The 21,473-nt window shown below is 41.2% G+C and overlaps 1 protein-coding gene across 1 annotated transcript in view; it reads left to right on the forward strand.

Moving 5' to 3' along the window:
• Positions 1 to 20,718, forward strand: part of LOC132110948 (synapse differentiation-inducing gene protein 1-like) — a 39,284-nt gene extending 18,566 nt beyond the window's left edge. Inside the window, exons 3-4 of the mRNA XM_059518081.1 lie at positions 4,813 to 4,950; positions 19,984 to 20,718. Coding sequence (XP_059374064.1) covers positions 4,813 to 4,950; positions 19,984 to 20,142 — 297 coding nt within the window. The 3' untranslated portion in view covers positions 20,143 to 20,718. The remainder of the gene's footprint in view (positions 1 to 4,812; positions 4,951 to 19,983) is intronic.
• The last annotated feature ends 755 nt before the right edge of the window (positions 20,719 to 21,473 follow it).

The following is a 21,473-nucleotide window of genomic DNA, read 5'->3' on the forward strand; positions in this document are numbered from 1 at the left end:
AACGTTTTCAGGATTTCTCAGAGGGCAGGCTACAAGTATAACTCGTTTGAAGTAATGGTACTTCATATAACATTATCCAAAGAAACAAATGTTAATGATAAATCCCCTGTTATGTTTGTACTGGCTACTGTATACAGGCCACCAGGGCACCATACAGACTTTATTAAAGAGTTTGGTGATTTTACATCTGAGTTAGTTCTGGCTGCAGATAAAGTTTTAATAGTTGGTGATTTTAATATCCATGTTGATAATGAAAACGATGCATTGGGATCAGCATTTATAGACATTCTGAACTCTATTGGTGTTAGACAACACGTTTCAGGACCTACTCATTGTCGAAATCATACTCTAGATTTAATACTGTCACATGGAATTGATGTTGATGGTGTTGAAATTATTCAGCCAAGTGATGATATCTCAGATCATTATTTAGTTCTTTGCAAAATTCATATAGCCAAAATTGTAAATTCTACTTCTTGTTACAAGTATGGAAGAACCATCACTTCTAACACAAAAGACTGCTTTTTAAGTTATCTTCCTGATGTATCCAAATTCCTTAGCATATCCAAAACCTCAGAACAACTTGATGATGTAACAGAAACTATGGACTCTCTCTTTTCTAGCACTTTAAATAAAGTTGCTCCTTTACGCTTAAGGAAGGTTAAGGAAAACAGTTTGACACCATGGTATAATGAGCATACTCGCACCCTAAAGAGAGCAGCCCGAAAAATGGAGCGCAGCTGGAGGAAAACAAAACTAGAGGTATTTCGTATTGCTTGGCGGGAAAGTAACATATCCTACAGAAAAGCATTAAAAACTGCTAGATCCGATTACTTTTCTTCTCTTTTAGAAGAAAACAAACATAACCCCAGGTATTTATTCAATACAGTGGCTAAATTAACGAAAAATAAAGCATCAACAAGTGTTGACATTTCCCAACACCACAGCAGTAATGAGTTTATGAACTACTTTACTTCTAAAATCGATACTATTAGAGATAAAATTGCAACCATTCAGCCGTCAGCTACAGTATCACATCAGACAGTGCACTATAGACCCCCTGAGGAACAGTTCCACTCATTCTATACCATAGGAGAGGAAGAATTGTATAAACTTGTTAAATCATCTAAACCAACAACATGTATGTTAGACCCTATACCATCTAAGCTCCTGAAAGAGGTGCTTCCAGAAGTCATAGATCCTCTTCTGACTATTATTAATTCCTCATTGTCATTAGGACATGTCCCCAAAACCTTCAAACTGGCTGTTATTAAGCCTCTCATCAAAAAAACACAACTTGACCCCAAAGAACTAGTTAATTATAGACCAATCTCGAATCTCCCTTTTCTGTCCAAGATACTAGAAAAGGTGGTATCCACACAATTATATTCCTTCTTAGAGAAAAATGGTATATGTGAGGATTTCCAGTCAGGATTTAGACCGTATCATAGTACTGAGACTGCTCTTCTTAGAGTTACAAATGATCTGCTCTTATCATCTGATCGTGGGTGTATCTCTCTATTAGTTTTATTGGATCTTAGTGCTGCGTTTGACACAATTGACCACAACATTCTTTTGCATAGACTTGAATACTTTGTTGGCATCAGTGGAAGTGCATTAGCATGGTTTAAATCGTACTTATATGACCGCCATCAGTTCGTAGCAGTGAATGAAGATGTATCCTATCGATCACAAGTGCAGTATGGAGTACCTCAAGGCTCAGTACTAGGGCCGCTACTCTTCACGCTTTATATGTTACCCTTGGGAGATATCATCAGGAAACATGGTGTTAGCTTTCACTGTTATGCTGATGATACTCAGCTCTATATTTCTTCGCAGCCCGGTGAAACACACCAATTTGAAAAACTAATGGATTGCATAGTCGATATAAAAAACTGGATGACGAGTAATTTCTTACTGCTAAATTCTGAAAAAACAAGAGGTGTTAATTATAGGACCTAAAAACTCTGCTTGTAATAACCTAGAACACTGTCTAAGACTTGATGGTTGCTCTGTCAATTCTTCGTCATCAGTTAGGAACCTAGGTGTGCTACTTGATCGCAATCTTTCCTTAGAAAGCCACGTTTCTAGCATTTGTAAAACTGCATTTTTCCATCTCAAAAATATATCTAAATTACGGCCTATGCTCTCAATGTCAAATGCAGAAATGTTAATCCATGCATTTATGACCTCAAGGTTAGATTATTGTAATGCTTTATTGGGTGGTTGTTCTGCACGCTTAGTAAACAAACTACAGCTAGTCCAAAATGCAGCAGCAAGAGTTCTTACTAGAACCAGGAAGTATGACCATATTAGCCCGGTCCTGTCGACACTGCACTGGCTCCCTATCAAGCATCGCATAGATTTTAAAATATTGCTTATTACTTATAAAGCCCTGAATGGTTTAGCACCTCAGTATTTGAATGAGCTCCTTTTACATTATAATCCTCTACGTCCGCTACGTTCTCAAAACTCAGGCAATTTGATAATACCTAGAATATCAAAATCAACTGCAGGCGGCAGATCCTTTTCCTATTTGGCGCCCAAACTCTGGAATAACCTACCTAACATTGTTCGGGAGGCAGACACACTCTTGCAGTTTAAATCTAGATTAAAGACCCATCTCTTTAACCTGGCATACACATAACATACTAATATGCTTTTATTATCCAAATCCGTTAAAGGATTTTTAGGCTGCATTAATTAGGTAAACCGGAACCAGAAACACTTCCCATAACAACCTATGTACTTGCTACATCATTAGAAGAATGGCATCTACGCTAATATTTGTCTGTTTCTCTCTTGTTCCGAGGTCACCGTGGCCACCAGATCCAGTCTGTGTCCAGATCAGAGGGTCACTGCAGTCACCCGGATCCAGTACGTATCCAGACCAGATGCTGGATCAGCACTTAGAAAGGACCTCTACATCCCTGAAAGACAGCGGAGACCAGGACAACTAGAGCCCCAGATACAGATCCCCTGTAAAGACCTTGTCTCAGAGGAGCACCAGGACAAGACCACAGGAAACAGATGATTCTTCTGCACAATCTGACTTTGCTGCAGCCTGGAATTGAACTGCTGGTTTCGTCTGGTCAGAGGAGAACTGGCCCCCCAACTGAGCCTGGTTTCTCCCAAGGTTTTTTTCTCCATTCACCGATGGAGTTTCGGTTCCTTGCCGCTGTCGCCTCTGGCTTGCTTAGTTGGGGACACTTCATCTACAGCGATATCGTTGACTTGATTGCAAATAAATGCACAGACACTATTTAACTGAACAGAGATGACATAACTGAATCCAATGATGAACTGCCTTTAACTATCATTTTTGCATTATTGACACTGTTGTCCTAATGAATGTTGTTCAGTTGCTTTGACGCAATGTATTTTGTTTAAAGCGCTATATAAATAAAGGTGACATTGACATGAAATTGACAAAGATAATAAGTCTCTTTTTGTTTGGAATAACGTACAGTGTACAAAAAGGCCAGGTACATTAAAGGGGTTGCTGATTGCGATTTTTTAACGTTAGTTAGTGTGTAAATGTTGCTGTTTGAGCATAAACATTATCTGCAAAGTTGCAGCGCTGAAAGTTCAATGCAAACTTAGATGTCTTTTAAAATTCTGTCAGTTTAATGCCTCCAAAAACGTCTGGTGAGGGACTACAACAAGCTTTTTCCCGGGTCCGTTACGTCATGAACCCAGATAAACCCCGCCCCCAGGAACACACAACAAAGGGGGCGGGGCCATGTTGTGCTGCTTTAGAGAAGAGGAAGAGAAAACTAGGGGTGCATGTAAAAATCTGTTCATATATGAATCACGATTCTGTCTTCTAACAGTTCTAATGATTCACAAGTTTCAAAACCAATCTTCTAAAGCAGCGGTTCTCAATACTGTTCCTCTCCCTGCTCCTGCTACGTCTCCCTGCTCTGCATCTCTCTCTCTCTCTCTCTCATTCCGATCGTCAGATCAGCTCCAACAAACTGTTTCATTTATACACTTATTTTCAATGTAGCAATTCAATGTAGCAGTAGCAATGAGAAGCATTAAACATGGATGCACGTACATTTGCTGTGCTGTATTAAAGCTTTAATCAGAATAAAATTATTTATTAAAAGCTAACAGAAGCTGTAGCATTTACAAACAACAGCGTATCTAAAAGTATGAGATAACAACAAACAAACATACCATTAAGAGCCGTGCTTGCACAGGTTCTGCGCGACCCTCTTCATTAATATTCTCAATCGGGCTCAAATTGATAAGCAATATAGAGGACGTTATTGTTTACAATTCATCCGGAGCTCATTCTGAACTTGAGAGAGGCGGGATGTTCAGACGCGCTCGAGACGGTTTAGCCAATCACAACACACCGAGCCAGCTGACCAATCTCAGCCCATCGTGTATTTCTGAGGGAGGGGCTTCATAATAACAGGAAATAAATCAAGCCGTTTGTCAGAGAAGGGACAGATTGGTGTGGAATAAAGGTAAATTATGTGAAAAATAATGCATTTTTAAGAAATGAAGCATGAACATGCACCCCATAAACACAATCAAGCCTAGAAAAAAAAAAAAAAAAACAGTAAACCATCCCTTTAAGCAAGCGTTATGGTCAATTTTAACCCTATGCTATAAAAATCCTCCATGTGCAAAATTTGTTATGTTATTGATCCCATGAATTACTATCTCTGTTACCAACATTACTCCACTTTTTTGGTCTTCTCTTTCCCTGAAAAGAAGCACAGAGATATGAAATGGAGAGCGTTAGATGAAAGCCACTCTGTCTTCTGATTCATTCAGTGTTTTGTGTGTTTTCTGCAGAGTGAGTACTCAAGTGACTCAGAGAGCGAAGACAATTTCCTCCTGATGCCTCCGAGGGACCACCTGGGCCTCAGTGTGTTCTCCATGCTCTGCTGTTTCTGGCCCCTGGGCATCGCAGCTTTCTACCTGTCTCACCAGGTGAGGAGCTCTCAACCACTACCTCATATGCCAACATAAATGCCAATGTTCAAGAATTAGTTACATTTATTAATACTAACAGAACTAATAAATATATAGTTAATCGGCTTAACTATACACTCTTCAAATAAAGCTTCCAAAAAGATGTTTTCACAGCCATGCCATAGAAGAACCATTCTTGGTTTCCCAAAGAACCTTTCTGATCAGTTCTTAAAAGAACCCTTTTATTTAGTCTGAAGAACATTAATAATCTAAAAACCCTTTCCACCATAAAGAATCTTTTGTGGAATGGAAGGTTCCATGGAAGACTGTAGACTGTTTACAGTTGCTTAGCAACATATCACAACTAATGCGTGGTCACAGCTGTGAATACATTATACTGGCTACTTTACAACATATTTTGTCTGAACAATCTGTTTTATAATAAAGCAATAAGCCAGAAGAAGTCAGGAGTTGTTTTACAAATGTTATTAAATAATAATTTTGTGGTGCAACATTTCTGGAGAAGTTGTTAGCCAGGTAGGATTTTTTTTTGCATCCATTGTACTTAATTATTTATTGAAAAAAATATTTATATAATAGTAAAAACAACAATAGTAATATTAGCAAAGATAAAAATTATTATTGTTGTTATTAGAGTATTAGTAGCACAATGGATCTAAATAATAATAATAATAATAATAATAATAATAATCATAATTAATAATTGTTTTTATTGTTATTATAAGGCCTTTTCAAGTTTTATTGAAAATTTCACCATACTTGTCCCCTATTATTCCCGATCCTCCTTTAGGACAAACTATAAAGTTTATTTCATGACCGTGTCAGTGTTAGAATATATTGATGATCCCAAAACAGGCTTCATTTTCATAATTTGTAATGGGTTTTGTGTGATTCATCGTGTGTTTAAACATTCAGTGTTCATATTTGACACGGATTTTAAAAGTAGTTTCTTGGTTTCTCTCTGTCTTTTTCTTTCATGCGGTACATCACGACTCAACACCCACAGCTCTCTAATTCTCTGCCTGAAAATAAATAAATAATAAAAAATAGAAACCCTTTCTCAGCCTGGTTCTTAAAATCTAAGCCTACACGAAAAATCAATTCACTGCTATCTTTATACAAACCTCAAGAGATTCACATTATTGCAGATATTTGATCATGTAAAAATCTCACAAAAAACACCTGATTAAACTCTGAATATCTGAATACATTTATTTATATCGTCTAAAAGATGCTCGATTCATATCAAAGACTGTATCACGTGGTCCAAGAAGGTGAAGGAGAAATTCAAATTCTAGATGAACTGACAAACACAACTGAAAACTGAGGGGTACATATACCCACAGGCCAAACAAGAAACTAAATGAGACACAGGTGTAAATGATAAATTACTACAGAGACAAACAAGGGCACGGTCAGTCACTATGACAGCTAAGGAGCCAGGGACTTGACTGAGAGAAAACACAGGAACCAAATGCATGTAGAAAGTGTTCACAAAACAGAATATAACTGTGTCATATACAGAGCAGTGGCTTGTAGCACCAACTCACAGTTGTAGAATATATTACAATTCATAATGTTTGTAAAAGCATATATATAGTATCACACAAATATAAAATTCTGTATTTGATTCCATCTTTAAATAGGGTTTACCTAAACCACACACACACACTTAGAAAATAGTAGTTAGCATGTAAGATAAATCACTTGTAAAAAATAATTCATTCAATTTGGTTGTCTTCACTGCAAACACGTTCTATAGAAACTAAATCTATCTATAGATGCACCAAATGATTCACTGGTTAAACATTAAGAGGAGTTAGATTAAATAATAGACAAAAGTGTTAAACTGAATGAGAATACATGCAAATAAAAAGTTTGATAGTAAACGGTTACTGTGAATGAAACATTTCTATAGATGAAACACTTATTTTAGGTAGTGAAAATAATACTTTGTGATTGTCTGTATTGTACTAAGACTTAAAAAAATGCTGAAATATTTGAAAAAAGTGCACTATAGTTGTGATATTAGTACTAAGGGTGTTGAAAATGTAAAAACAGTACCAAAGCAAATAATAATAATTGTAAAAAATAATACTAACAGATTCGATTACCGTAATTCGATTATTGCATCAAACTTGATGTAGATCTTGTTACAGCTTTCTTGTGTAACACTAGCCCTGTTCTTTCTCTTATGATTTCTCTCTGCAATACACTTCAGGTATACTTAAAGAAAAGGTGTTTAAATTTCAATTGAAATGTAACATCATTGCTTTGAGTTTGGAGTTGTGTGTGTGTTGAAGGCTGAGTGTAATACAGTTTGAATGGTCATGTATTATGCATCTAGCGTTTCTCCAGGGCTTTTCATCTTCTCTCTGGGTTTAGCGAGTAGCTAATGGATGGCCAATGTGAAAGACATCCACCAACGGGACGTTCTGTGAGCATGAACCAGGCGTAATGTGTCTTGAGGGAGGCCGAAGCAGCCTCTTTGAACAGCTCTTTTTCTTATATTCTGTTCACTGGCATCATTTTTAAAAGGTTATTGCTGTCTGCTAATGTAATTGCATAGAAATTGAATCATACATCTAAAGCATTTGGCTTAAATTCGAAGTCTTATAAAATCCTTTTGCTTTCATGTGCTGTATGCAATATCTTACAAAATTCAGTACTGAATACAGTTTGCTTGGCACAGTTACCCATAAAATTAATAAAATGATGTTTAAGAGTCTGATATTCTGCACAGACCAGGAACAATCTGCTCAAATTTCTAATATACATTTTTACTTCAAACTGAAGCTGGTTGAATTGGTTCATGGTTGAAATGTGGCTGTTCACTTATTAATGTTCATGGAAAGCAGACGTTAAACAGAATGTTATTTAAAAGAGATGTTTGTGCACATTTTCTATTGATCATGGTAGCATTATAACCAGGAATATATGCAGATGCGTGGTTGAGATGAGTCTACTTTTAGTTTTAGGTGCCTGGATCACTGTACTGGAGCTCTACAACCCCAGTAATGTATAGCAAAAAGCAGTAGTATGGTATCCAGGCTAAAGTCTCAGCACTTGTTGTAACGGAAAAGAGTCAGAGACGTTCTGATCCAATTGCAGCATTTATTAAACCGAATCGTCAGACAGGCAGAAATCAGGAATGGCGTCAGGTGCGTTAGGGAAAACCAGAATCGAAAAACGCTCAGAAATGTTAGACGGGGCTAAACAAGACTTCGCAGTAAGTGAGAGTGATTGTGCTACTTATATGTGTGTGTAAATGAGGTGCAGGTGTGGCAAGGAAATTGGCTGATGAATGAGGTGCAGGTGAGGCAAGGTGATTGTGATGCAGTGACTCATGGGGAATGTAGTTCGGGTGTGTTGCAACAGAATGAAAGGTGCTAGTGTCCAAGTGATGATATGGTGACATCTGATGGTTGATGGAAATAGAAGATGCCCGAGTCCTGAGTGGAGTGCCATCTGTAGGAGTTCAAGGACTCTACAGCTGATGATCGTAACACTTGTAAATATGCACATTTGTAAGAATAGTGAGACTTTAATCAATCCAATAGCTACTACATATTCACAACAGTAATTTATTTAATATAACATTTTAATGAAAATGTGATAACGCCCATTTTATAACGGTTTCATATGTATTTGTGATTTTGTTTCACTGGTTACTAATTACATCTGTGTATTGGGAGATTTCAGTTTCACAGAGATTGCATCTGTGTACATTTTCAAGGTTTTCACCAAAGCAGGGAATCAATTTTGAATTTTAGATTGGGATAAAACTGTAATGGATTTTAATGTGTGATGGATCTCATCATAGTTTCTGCTTAAGGATTTATTTTTTGCAGATATTAGGACATTACAACATTCCAAATAATAACAAGTAGTATTATATCACATTTTCATTCGAAAGTAATATTAAATAAATCACTCTTGTGAATATGTAGTAGCTATTAGATTGATTCAAGTCTCACTATCCTTACAAATTTGCATATTTACAAATGCTGCTCGTACATAGCGGTACAGAAGAAAAAAAACATCTCAGATGTATTACAATCAAATTATAATTTCAGATTAATTGTTCTTATTAGATCTTAAAGCACAAGTAATTATTAATTTAGGTAAGTCAGATAGGTCCTATCTGTTTTTGCTAAACTGTGCATAATCTGACTCATTGCTTTTAGAGCGTGTTCTAACTCAAACACAATAAGCTCCTTATGTAATGTTTTGGGAAGAGAGGGTGCAAGTGTGGGCCTTGTAGAACATAAGCTTTGAATAAAATACCTTTTTAATCATTTTCATTTTGTCAGCAAACCGTTGGTGCTCTGTGCTTGATCACAGCCGAGATTCAAATAAACCAACTTCACAAGTCAATATGCATTTGTGCTGCCATTGATGATTATGCAGGAATGTCACATTAATACTGAAGGAAATATATTCTGCAAAGTAAGATCTGGTGCAATCACTAATTTGACGAAGTGAGCGATTGTTGTCTCACTTGATTTGTTTTTTATTTATTTTTTATTTTTTAATCATCTGTGTCATTGCTCTGTTGTTAATTTGTTTTTACTTTGATTTAATGGCAATTCAACTAAGTATAGTCCTGTATGGAACAATAGGCTGCTATTCATGTTTGCACACTAACTGTGCACATTAACAGCACATTTACTTTGTAAAACAAAGTTCAAATACAACTGCATGACTAATTTTGACAAATTTTCAACAAAAGGTGCATTTAAAATACTGGAGATTACACTCAACAATTATTTATTTTTTCAGATATATTTATGCATTCATTACAGTTTTGGTGTATTTTGATTTCCTTAACATAGATTCACATATACCTGACTGGTTTAAAACAATTGATGGTCTGAAAGCAAGAGAGTAAAAGTGGCTGTGCTTGTGACCTATGTGACATTTCCAGAGGCCTAAGAACATTTAAGATATATGCCAGGCAAACAAATGAATAACCTAAGTGAATATAACAACATACTGCTTTGCTTCTTGGACTGCAGGGCTAAAATGAATGCCCTGACAGTAAGCATTACAAAAATCATGTTAACTCGGTTTGTATTGCGAGCCCAAGGGAAAGCATCCACACAAGGATGGATTTAGTGAATTCTGGATGAGTAAAAGCAGAAATAAGGTGTGGTCACCCCTGCTGAACATGACATAACAGCTTATGATTTATACATTACAAGGCCCTTGTTGTGCAGTAATTGTAAATGAAATTGAACCACGAATTCTTCTCTCAACTTAAAGAAATTGTACACCCCAAAATGAAAATCTGCCACAGATGTACTCATCTTCAGGGCAACCAAGATGTAGATAAGATTGTTTCTTCAGGGGAACAGATTTGGATAAATGTAGCATTACATCACTTGCTCAACAATGGAGTCTCTGCAGTGTATGGGTGCTGTCAGAATGAGAGTCCAAACAGCTGATAAAAACATCAAAATAATCTACAAGTAATCGACACTGCTCCAGTCCACCAGTTAACATCTTGTGAAGTAAAAAGTTGCATGTTTGTAAGAAACAAATCCATAATATAGACATTTTTGCTTGACATCCTCTCTCCATAATATTGCTTTTTCCTGTGAAAAAGTTGTCTCGTCTGAATCAGGAGAGGAATATGCACAAATCAAGCACCATTTGCAAGCAAAAATAGTCTAAAAAAGTTCCAAACTTATATATGAGTGGATTTTGATGTGAAAGGACAGCAGAGTATGTTTTTTTTTTTTTTGTTGACTGGAGGAAGCATTATTATCTATTATGGACTTTGGAAATGATGGTTTAAAGAGCAGGTCATATGGGTTATTGAAAAATATAAATTTTTGCAGTTTGTAATGTAGCTATCCTTCAGTGTAAACAGTCTGCAAAGTTGTTAATAAAAAAAGTGCATGATAAATAAAGATATTGTCTCTCAAAAGAAAGAGTTGACCCTGAACCACCTTAACGAGTCATTATATTTTCGAATCTACTGCCAGTTACCTATAAATGTCACAAAGTAACACGTTTGTATAATCCCAGCCTGTCGCAGTTCTCACACGTGCACCTCAAATAAGAAAATACTAACAAAGAATGCTATAAAACGTCTTGGTCACGTCAGTGCCCGACGAATTTGGATCTCGCTTCGATAGACCAAACTGCTTCGAGTGTAAACTAAATGAGCTAATGCACATTGGCATGCAATTATTGCATCCAGCTGCGGCTGATCACAGCTTGCGTATAAGAGGCAGAAGGTGCAATGCACACCAGGTTTTCGCTCAGGAGTTCCGCTGCAGCTGCCATATGCCCCAGAAGCCTCTGAAATAGTGTCAGTGGGACCGCCATCCTGCCCTTGAATAAATTCAAGCAGGTCAGCACTGACAGCGCATGTTCCTCTGTGAGGCATGCTGTCTGTTTGACCGAATCCAACTCCATACCCAGAAAAGAGATCCTCTGGGTTGGGGAGAGTTTGCTATTTCCCCAGTTGACCTGAAGACCCAACAGGATGAGGTGCTAGAGCACCAAGTCTCTGTGCCCACACAACTGATCCCGAGACTGTGCTAGAATAACCCAATGGTTTAGATAGTTTAGGATGCGAACTGAGGGGAACAAGAGCCTCTGTGACTTTCATGAAGACACCGGGAGACAGGCCCTTGTACTGATATGCCCGTCCTTCGAAGGCAAACAACAGAAATGGTCTGTGGTGCAGAAGGACTGACACATGAAAGTATGCATCCTTCATACAGACTTTAAACGCGGACGGATGCACCTGAAAATGCATTTCTGCATTAACATCTTGAATGGTAACCAATGAAGGGCACGGTTCAAGAAACGCAGGTCTAAGATTTACCGTAATCCACCGCCTTTCTTGGGTACAATGAAGTAAGGGCTGAAAAACCCTGTCGTCATATTGGCTGGAGGGACCAGCTCTATCGCATCCTGCGCCAGTAGGACTGCGATCTCAGCATGCAAAACAGGAACATCGGCCTCCTCCACTTTTGTGAAGCGGACGCCGCTGAACTTGGGAGAATGCCAGGCCAACTGAATCGCATAGCCGAGGCTGATGGTCCACAGAAGCCAGTGAGACGGGCTGGGTAGCACTAGCCAGGCCCCCAGATACCATGCGAATGAGACCAACATAACCACTGCCATACCCTCAGTGGGGCAGCGAGGTGAAACGCAGGGATCCAACTCGGGAAGCTTGTGAGCAGACCAAAGAGGGGTATGAGTGTGCAGTGCAATGATTACCTGGTTCCACAGGTTGGCAGAGGGTGCATGACTAGGGCCATTGTTGACGCTCTCGAACCGGCTGCAGCTGCCGGCTGGCGAAGGAGAAGTGAGGTCCAGTGTTGGGCAATTTACTACGTGCTCTACTGGGACCCAGAGACATTCCAGATTCTTTCCGGGGGAGGAAGAGGCATTTTCATCATCCCCCAAAGAGCAGCTTCCTCCCTCTCTGGGTCGCCTGTACCGGGGCTTCTTGCTCTGCTGCTCACGGCCAGGTTTGACAGGGCCAGGAAGGGTAGGTGCAGCCTGCCTACGCCCAGCTCCACTGCACCGCGTGCTGGAGGTTGCTGCGGATGTGGTGCGGGTAATACAAGTAATACAAGTACTTTGTCTCCCGGTGCAAATTTGCGTAACCTAGTTCCCCTGTTATACAGCTGGCTCTGGCGGTCCTGGGCTTGTAACAAATTCTCCCTTGATAGCCGCCCCAATGTGTGGAGTTTTGTTCTCAAGTCCAGCACATACTGAATTTCGTTTTTGCCCTGAGATGGTCCCTCCTCCCAAGTTTCTCTCAGTACGTCGAACACCCCCCGGGGCTGGCGTCCATAGAGAAGCTCGAAGGGGGAAAACCCCGTGGAGGCTTGCGGGACCTCTCGCACAGCGAATAACAAGGGCTCTAGCCACCTATCCCAATTTTTGGCGTCTTCGTGAACGAACTTACGGATCATGGATTTAAGTGTGCGATTAAATCGTTCGACCAGGCCGTCAGTTTGTGGGTGATAGACGCTAGTTCGAATCGACTTAATGCCCAACAATCCGTACAGTTCGCGTAGCGTACGTGACATAAACGCCGTGCCCTGATCGGTGAGGATTTCTTTTGGAACCCCCACCCGGGAGATAAGACGAAACAAGGCATCCGCAACACTTTTAGCGGAAATGTTGCGGAGGGCAACCGCTTCAGGATATCATGTTGCATAATCAACTATGACTAATGCAAAGCGATGTCCTCATGCCGATCGCTCTAATGGCCCGATGAGGTCCATACCAATTCTCTCGAAGGGGACCTGCATTAAGGGAAGAGGGCGCAAAGGCGCTTTTGGGGCGGCCGGTGGGTTTACCAACTGACATTCCGGACAAGACGCGCACCACCTGCGCACGTTGTCATGAATGCCCGGCCAAAAGAAACGGGCCATGTGGCGATTTAGTGTTGCTGCCTGTCCCAAATGGCCCGCCATAGGATTAGAATGAGCCGCATGGAAAAGCATTTCCCTGTGGCCCTTTGGAATTTACAATTGGGTTGTATTCAATTTTGTCAGAGCATCATGGGTCACTCGATACAACCGGTCTTTTAAAATGGCAAAATACGGATAGGAGAGCGGGAGGGCAGGTTGGAGAGACTGGCCATCGATGGCGCGGACCTGTTGAAACGCATGTTTTAGGGTCTCATCCTGAGACTGCTCCAGAGGAAAGTCATCACGCTCCGAGAGAATCAGTCTCCCGATTTCGTTCGGTTCCCCTGAAGCAGAACCCAGTGCTCATGGCTCAGTTTCCCCCACCTGTACCCGCGCGGTCTCCTTCCGTGCCTTATTTCCCCAAGAGGCATCCGCACATAACGACCCCAATAAAACCGTAAACGCGGGCCAATTCGTTCCCAAGATTATCGGATGCCGGAGGTGGGGACTAACCGCCACCTCCACACTATGCTTTTGTCCCCGGAATTGAATTATAATTGGGACAACCGGATACTCCACCACATCCCCGTGTACGCACCGCACCTTAACCACGCGGCTTGTATCCAATGCCCCCGGTTGAATCAGGCTTTGATGGATTGAGGTTTGGTTACATCCTGAATCCACCAAGGCCGGATATGTACCCCCCTTGATACTCACTGGTATTTGGTACTCGCCAGCCTGACCGGGGGTGACCTGTGGGACGTCCGGGACCCGGATCATCGTCCCCACCTCCATCACTGGACACCTGTCCACGAAATGCTCCGGGTCCCCGCAACGCCAACAGGCCAGCCCAGACCTACCCGCCGCCCCAGTGGCAGGGAGTGGATTGGATAATTGGCGCAGAGAGAGCGGAGAAACGGAAGCACTGGGCGGGGCCCTTGGACTCCCGAAATGGCCTGGGTCAGACCCGCCCCACCCCCAGGGCGGGACATGAGGAGGGCCGGGTGGACGGGACCTAGGGAGAGGGACAGGGCGAGAGAGAGAGGGGGGAGAGAGAGAAGGAGAGAGAGAGAGTTAGTAGGTGGGGGTGCGCCGACCCCTGGGCACGCCGCCATGTGGTCTTCCGCCAGGTGGATGGCCGTTTTTTTGGGAAGCCGAGCGATGAACTGCTCCAGCACCCCCAGGTCGACGACATGCTCCACGTCGCTTCCCTCGGCTAGTAGCCACTTGCGGCAGGAGTCCCAGAGCTGTTGGGCCATCGCGAAGGGTCGACCGGCTTCGCCCAAGTCCAGGGACCGGAACCGCTGGCGGTGTTGTTCGGGCGACCGGCCGACCCGCTGGATGACGGCCCTCTTTAGGTCGTCGAAGACCAGGAGGTTCGCCACCGGAAGTTGTTGGGCGGCCACCTGGGCTTCTCCAGAGAGCAGGGGAATGAGGCGCACCGGCCACTGCTCTCGGGGCCACCTGCAGGCCTCCTCTGACTTTTCAAAAAGCTCCAGGAAGGCCCCCGGATCGTCCTGGGGCCCCATCTTGTGCAGCGGTAGGTGCATGGGTGCGGCGGGCGGCCTCGGCGCGAACCTCCCGATCGATCCAGCTCCGGAACCTGGACAATGGCCTGGAAACGCCTCTCCTGATCCGTCCTTAGGTCCAGCAGGGCCTGGTGTTGTTCGCGGTGAAGGACCGCGAGGGAGGCGATGATATCCGCAAGCGGCGTGGCGGCCGGACTTTGCATGGCGGCGGCAACGGTCCTACTTCCTCCCGGGTTTTGGCACCAGTGTAGCAAAGTTCGTGGGATGGAAGGAAGAGGACAAAGGGGTCGGCTGGACTGCTGACAGGTTTAAAGGAACACTCTTTTTGGGACTTTAGCTTATTCACAGTATCCCCCAGAGTTAGATAAGTCCATACATACCTTTTTTATTTCGGTGCGTTCTGTAAGTGTTATTTGACGCACCCACCGCTAGCCTAGCTTAGCACAAAGACTGGATGTTAATGGATACTGGTAGCATAGTAATCCCAATAAGTGACAAAATAATGCAAACATTTTCCTATTTACATGTTGTGATCTGTATAGTCACAGCGTGTACAAATAACAAGGCTATATGAGACAGAGACCATTTTTAATCGTATAAATACTGGGAAATATATTCTCACTAGGCGTAGGAGCACAGCTAACGTTACTTCGACGGAGTGGCTACTTGGGCGGAGCGATTAGCGCAACACACGAGACGCGCCGTGGTGAGGAGAAGAGAGTTGGCTCAAAGTTGGAGTAATAGAGTCAGCAATTACTAGATAGTAAATTTATAGTGTACAATCATGGGTGTTCGCTGTATTGTAAAGAACTGCGACAATAAACAGGGGAGACCAGGTATTACTATGATGTTTCATAGAATTCCAACCACAAACGCTGACCTGATGAATCGATGGCTACTTGCTCTGGAAATAGATCCAAACACACCTGTAAACGCCATCACGAAGTATCTCGTTCGGACCATGAAACGTGTGCTAAAGGATATAGCCATCCCATCGATAATAAAGACAGGACAAATTGGATCACCTGTTGCTGTGGTAAGTGTTCCGTTATGTTTTGAGATGACTAACATTAGCCATATTGTAACAGTGCCATGCTAATGTAATATAACCTTAGTAGTGACACTATTACGTAAATAGGGGGTCCGTGTATCAGTGTATCCCCTTTATTGTTATTATTGTGACACACTGTATGCAATGGCTATACTACAATTTCATTGAACTATGAATGATCCTTATAACAAAATCACTTACTTGGTGGACAGCTGACCATTAGGTTCACTCGGCATGGGGCGTTTCTTCCAGTTGATCTTGTCACAATGGGGAAAAAAGGACAACTGCTGGGTGTACGTTATTAGGGCAGAGAAATCTTCCGTGGTAGTGACGCAAATATTTTGATTGTCATCAAGCCTTGACATTGATGGCAATACCCGGTCCCATTCATTACAACAAAGGCACTCGGTTTCTGTCGGCATAGGTTGGCATGTTCCACATTTACACCACCAGTCCGTGTTCGTTCTGATTCTCCCTTCGTCTTACAGCTTCCAAAGTTTGTAACTCCCCGTCTGTGTATTCTGGCTCAAAACTATATGGTTCTGGATCTTGGTTTGATACACAGTAAAATTCCTCTGAGTCTGACAATTCCTCAAAGTCAGCCATGATCACGAGTCACGTCTAGCTAGTTAGTCATGTTTGTTTTGTTTACGGTCTCGTGTGCTGCGCTAATCACTCCGCCCAAGTAGCCACTCCGCCCAAGTAACGTTAGCTGTGCTCCTACGCCTAGTGAGAATATAGTTCCCAGTATTTATACGATTAAAAATGCTCTCTGTCTCATATAGCCTTGTTATTTGTACACGCTGTGACTATACAGATCACAACATGTAAATAGGAAAATGTTTGCATTATTTTGTCACTTATTGGGATTACTATGCTACCAGTATCCATTAACATCCAGTCTTTGTGCTAAGCTAGGCTAGCGGTAGGTGCGTCAAATAACACTTACAGAACGCACAGAAATGAAAAAGGTATGTATGGACTTATCTAACTCTGGGGGATACTGTGAATAAGCTAAAGTCCCAAAAAGTCGGAGTGTTCCTTTAATATAAACAAAAAGAACTAAAACGTTACAAACACCCAAACGGTGACTCTTATTCTGACACATCAACACTAGTTTCGTTTCGTTTCACTCCTTCCGGTTTCCGCTTCCGGCTTGAGTCAGCAGTCCGTCTCTCTCTCTCTTGCTTCCGACTCTCCTGGCGTTTTATACTCCACGCCAATTACTAGAACAAGAAACAGGTGATAATAATTTTTGCCCAAACCACTCACTTACCGCTCGTCTCCTGATTCTCTCTCCCGCTGCAGACTTCGCTAGACCACGCCCCCCCCGCCACAGTCATCTTCCCACAATGGGAACATGACTCATCCACAAAAGCCACCTCAGCGTGTTTAATGCCTAGACACCTGAGGCAGCTATCGTGACCATCACCCGTTGCCAGGTAACGACCGCATCCAGGAACGCACGGCTGAAACGGCATCTTTAAAAAGACGATCCGTCATCTTTACAAAGATGTACCCGTGTAAGCTCTTTTAGAGAAATTTATCTTTCAGGGAAATGCTCTTTCAGTGCTGAGGCACACAGGGGAATGGCCACTTGCAGCACGACATGGGGTAGTGCAGCATGAAGTTTGCAACCCACTCGACACAGGAATGACCACTGCTGAAGCGCCATACCGCCAACACCAGAAGCTTCCAAGAACACGTTAAACTCGTACCTCACTGAAGAGACTTGAATGGAGCAGAATAATGTTGTCGCTTGGCTCTGAAGTGAAAACCTGGTATGCAGTGCACCTGCTGCCTGTTTATGCTCAAGCTATGATCAGCGGCAGCTGGATTCCATAATTGCATGCCAATGTGCATTGGCTCGTTTAGTTTACACTTGAAGTAGATTGGTCTCTTGAAGTGAGATCCCAATTTGTCGGTCACCGACATGATGTCCAGAGTGACCGACTGAAAGGGAACTGCTGTCACATCATGTAAAGTATCACATACAAAGTTTAAACTTACCACTGAGAAACATCCTGATCAAGTCTTGCTTGCTATGGAGTTTCTGGTTCACTGTATCGGTATCATCCTCGGACTTGGGCTTGAATTGATAAGGTAATATCGATGCCATTTTTTAACCTTATAGCATCTTTGTTTACAAGTAACCCACCTGAGCAAAAAAGTAATGGACTTTTCGTTTCCGACACGCATTGTATACAGAAAGATCAATTACTACAGACTTGACCAGCTGACCAATCAGAGCAAAGTAGGCTTATGGAAGGTAGGGGTTTTCAGACCTTAAGCTCAAACTTGATGAGAATTCAAAAAAATATTTTAATATTAAATGTATATTCTGAGAAAATTGCAATGTTTTACGACCTTAGATGCATTTAAACCTGGTGTAGGGGACTCCAACACAATATTAGGACACTTGAAGATACCATATGACCTGCTCTTTAAAGTTAAAATGCCTTAGTTCTGGACATGCTTCTAAGTAAATTGTTCTTTACAGTAAGAGTATAATGGTTATTTTAAGAACTGTTCACTGAAAGAACCAAAAATAGTTTTTTGGCATCACTGAATGTTTGGAACCTTTATTATAAGAGTGTAGAAAAGTATCGAACAGTATGGAACAAATATATGCCAAAAAGTAATACTAGCCTTATTTGAAGAATTACAGCATGAACTATCTAATTGCCAGATGTTATTTAATAATGGCTTAAGTAAACCTAAAAATTATTAAATTAGTAATCACACAGCAAAAAAACACTTACAAAATGAAATCACCTTCATGTTTGATCAGCTTGGCCAGGTTGCAGCAAAGCTTTGTAAAAGACAGCAGTCATTGTCAAGTATAACAAACAAAAAATGCAGTTGGAAATTGGAAAATTGCAGTTTTAATTTCTTTCTTTGACCCATTGTGTTATTTCCATGCCATTAATATACTCCCCTGCCTGTCTGCAGCATGTTGCCATGCTGTGGGGAGTGCTGACATCTTGCAGTAATTTCAAGAGACCCAGTAGTAGGCAGAGCACATACATTTTTACTGCTGCCCTGTCAATGACCACTTTCACAGGAAACTAGTGCATCTTCTAGAGACTAGAAACTGTCTCTTGAGCTCATTATGCCTGTGAATTCTGTGTAAACAGCCCTGAGAACAGTATCTCAGTTCCTGTCCAGTATACCTACTGTCCTCTCACTTTAGCTTCTTCTTTTACTGTATCAGCTCAAAAAACTGACCATTTACTTTCTTAATGCATGTTCCTATATGAATATAGGAACACAAACATAATAAAATGTGAAATATGAAAACACAACATAATAAAATAAATGTTTTATCTAGAAATACACACCGATCAACAGTGTTTAACCGGTGACAAGGTTATGATCAGCCAAGGCTCAATGATGCACGTATGGAGCAAACGAATTGCCTGTGTGGTCTGATCCAACAGACGTGCTACTGTAGCTCATATTTAGGTTGAGCATGACTAGAATAATTTTGTTTTTTTTTCTACATTGTGATGCAGTCGCTCAGAAGTAGTTAAATTATGATCAGCTGCTAAATTTGATGGCAATTTAATATGACCTGATAAGCATCATCAGCTTATTGTGGGCTGACGGTTTGATGGATGTTGGCAAAGATGAAAGACACAAGCCTACAGACAGACAGTCCAGCTTTTCTCCCTAAGCAATTATCACCATTATGTAATAAATCAAGATAATAGATGGCAAAATAGCTCATAGCGGTCAGAAAGAAGAATCTGTAAGCGAGCAGGGTAGGAAAACGAGGCAGCGGGGTGCTGAGATGTAAATGAATTCATCAGAAATGTCTGTCTTTAATCTTGGCAACATTTCCTGGACTTCAAAGGCTGCGGGTCCCCGCAGGAGAGCTCTGAGTCATGCAGCACTTATTATTTTTGCACTTTACCAGATCTGTCAGTAAGCTGCTGGAAAGTTAGTAATTTCTCTGTTTTCTTTCTATCTGCATCTCTCTTATGCGATCATAGCTCGTTCACACTCCAAACGTTTTCAAAACATGTTCTATTTCTGTCTTTGTTCTCCCTCTCTCATGCAGACTAACAAAGCGCTGACTAAAGGAGACTTTCACTACGCCAGCTCCAGCTCCAGACGTGCGCTCTTCCTCGCCGTACTGTCCATCACCATCGGGACAGGCATCTACGTGGGTGTGGCTGTGGCCCTTATCGCATACCTCTCCAAAAACAATCACTTTTAGCCTTCCCATGTCCAAAACCATTCTCACGGTCGGAAAAAAACTTGATTATTTTGGGATCTGCTTTTTGGGACAACACCCAATAGTCACGATACAGGACTCACCAGCAACGTGCTCCACTCCTGCACTTTTAAAAGTCATGTTTCCATTTCGTTGGGAAGATCATCGTTTGTGTAAATGGTCTTGATCACTTTTCTGCATTTTCATGTGAATGTGCCGCCCACCACTATTGTTTTTTTTTTTTTTTTGCGCTCAGTGTTTGTGCAAGTGCAAGTCTATTGCTACACACAAAAGATTTTGGCCAAGTTAAAGTCAATATGAAAACCTGATTTATTTTCTTAATGCATGTTCTTAAAAATAGTTCTTCCATGTTGTGCACGTTTTTTCCAAAAAAGAATTCTCCAAAATGGATTTATTTGCTCTGTCACTGCACAGCTTTCCTTTTTGTCATCAGATGGATGGCCAATCCGGGCAATTTCCAATGGATGAAATCAGGGGCCGGTTGCACCAGCTGTGCGCAAGTCACAAGTTTTGATGTAAAAGTGCATTTTACTATTAAATATTTTTGAATTGCACCAACTCTACGTATAAACTAAATATTGACTAAACAAGCCTCCAAACATACGTAACAGCTGGAATGAAAGAGCAGAATGATCAAATTGCATCAATAAGGTCATGTTTTGCTTGACAAACTCTTTAAACATACATAATGTAGTAGTTAGCAATATTTTTTTTGGGATTATTTGAATGATAATTTAACAATATTTGGCTGAGTGTGTTTTTGTTCTTGCACCTTGGCTGGTTTAGGCCTATCATGGATAAATATGACAACTTCCAGTAAGTCCCTGTCTTAATGAGTGATTCATTGAATCATTAATTCAAATGAGGTGTTCAAAACAATGATTCATTTAGTAACTAAGCATGTGACTGGCTGCATCCAAAATCGCACCCTTACTGTACCTACGATATAGTAGGTGAAAAACAAAATAGTGTGTGACAATTGATGTTTTATTAACAAGGTTCGGGGGCTCTCTGGGTTTGGGCTATATTCCGGGCTCAGAGTCAAAGTAAAGTAAAAGTAAAAGTTCCTACTTAAGAGAGTATGTGATTTCGGATGCAGACCCTGTCTTTATGAACATATTATTGACTCATTGACTCAAATGATTCATTCAAAAACAGATTCATTCATTCAGGAAACAAATCTTCCGGCTTTGTTTGTAACTATTTTTGTTGGTGAAAAACCTCCAGATAATATTGTGTCTAAAATGTAACTCATGTAAGCCAATCAATTGTAACCCAAAATTAACTTCTTGTTTGTTGAACTGTTGTATAAA

The sequence above is a fragment of the Carassius carassius genome, chromosome 30 (genome assembly GCF_963082965.1).
Source record: "Carassius carassius chromosome 30, fCarCar2.1, whole genome shotgun sequence".
Taxonomy (NCBI): Eukaryota; Metazoa; Chordata; class Actinopteri; order Cypriniformes; family Cyprinidae; genus Carassius; species Carassius carassius.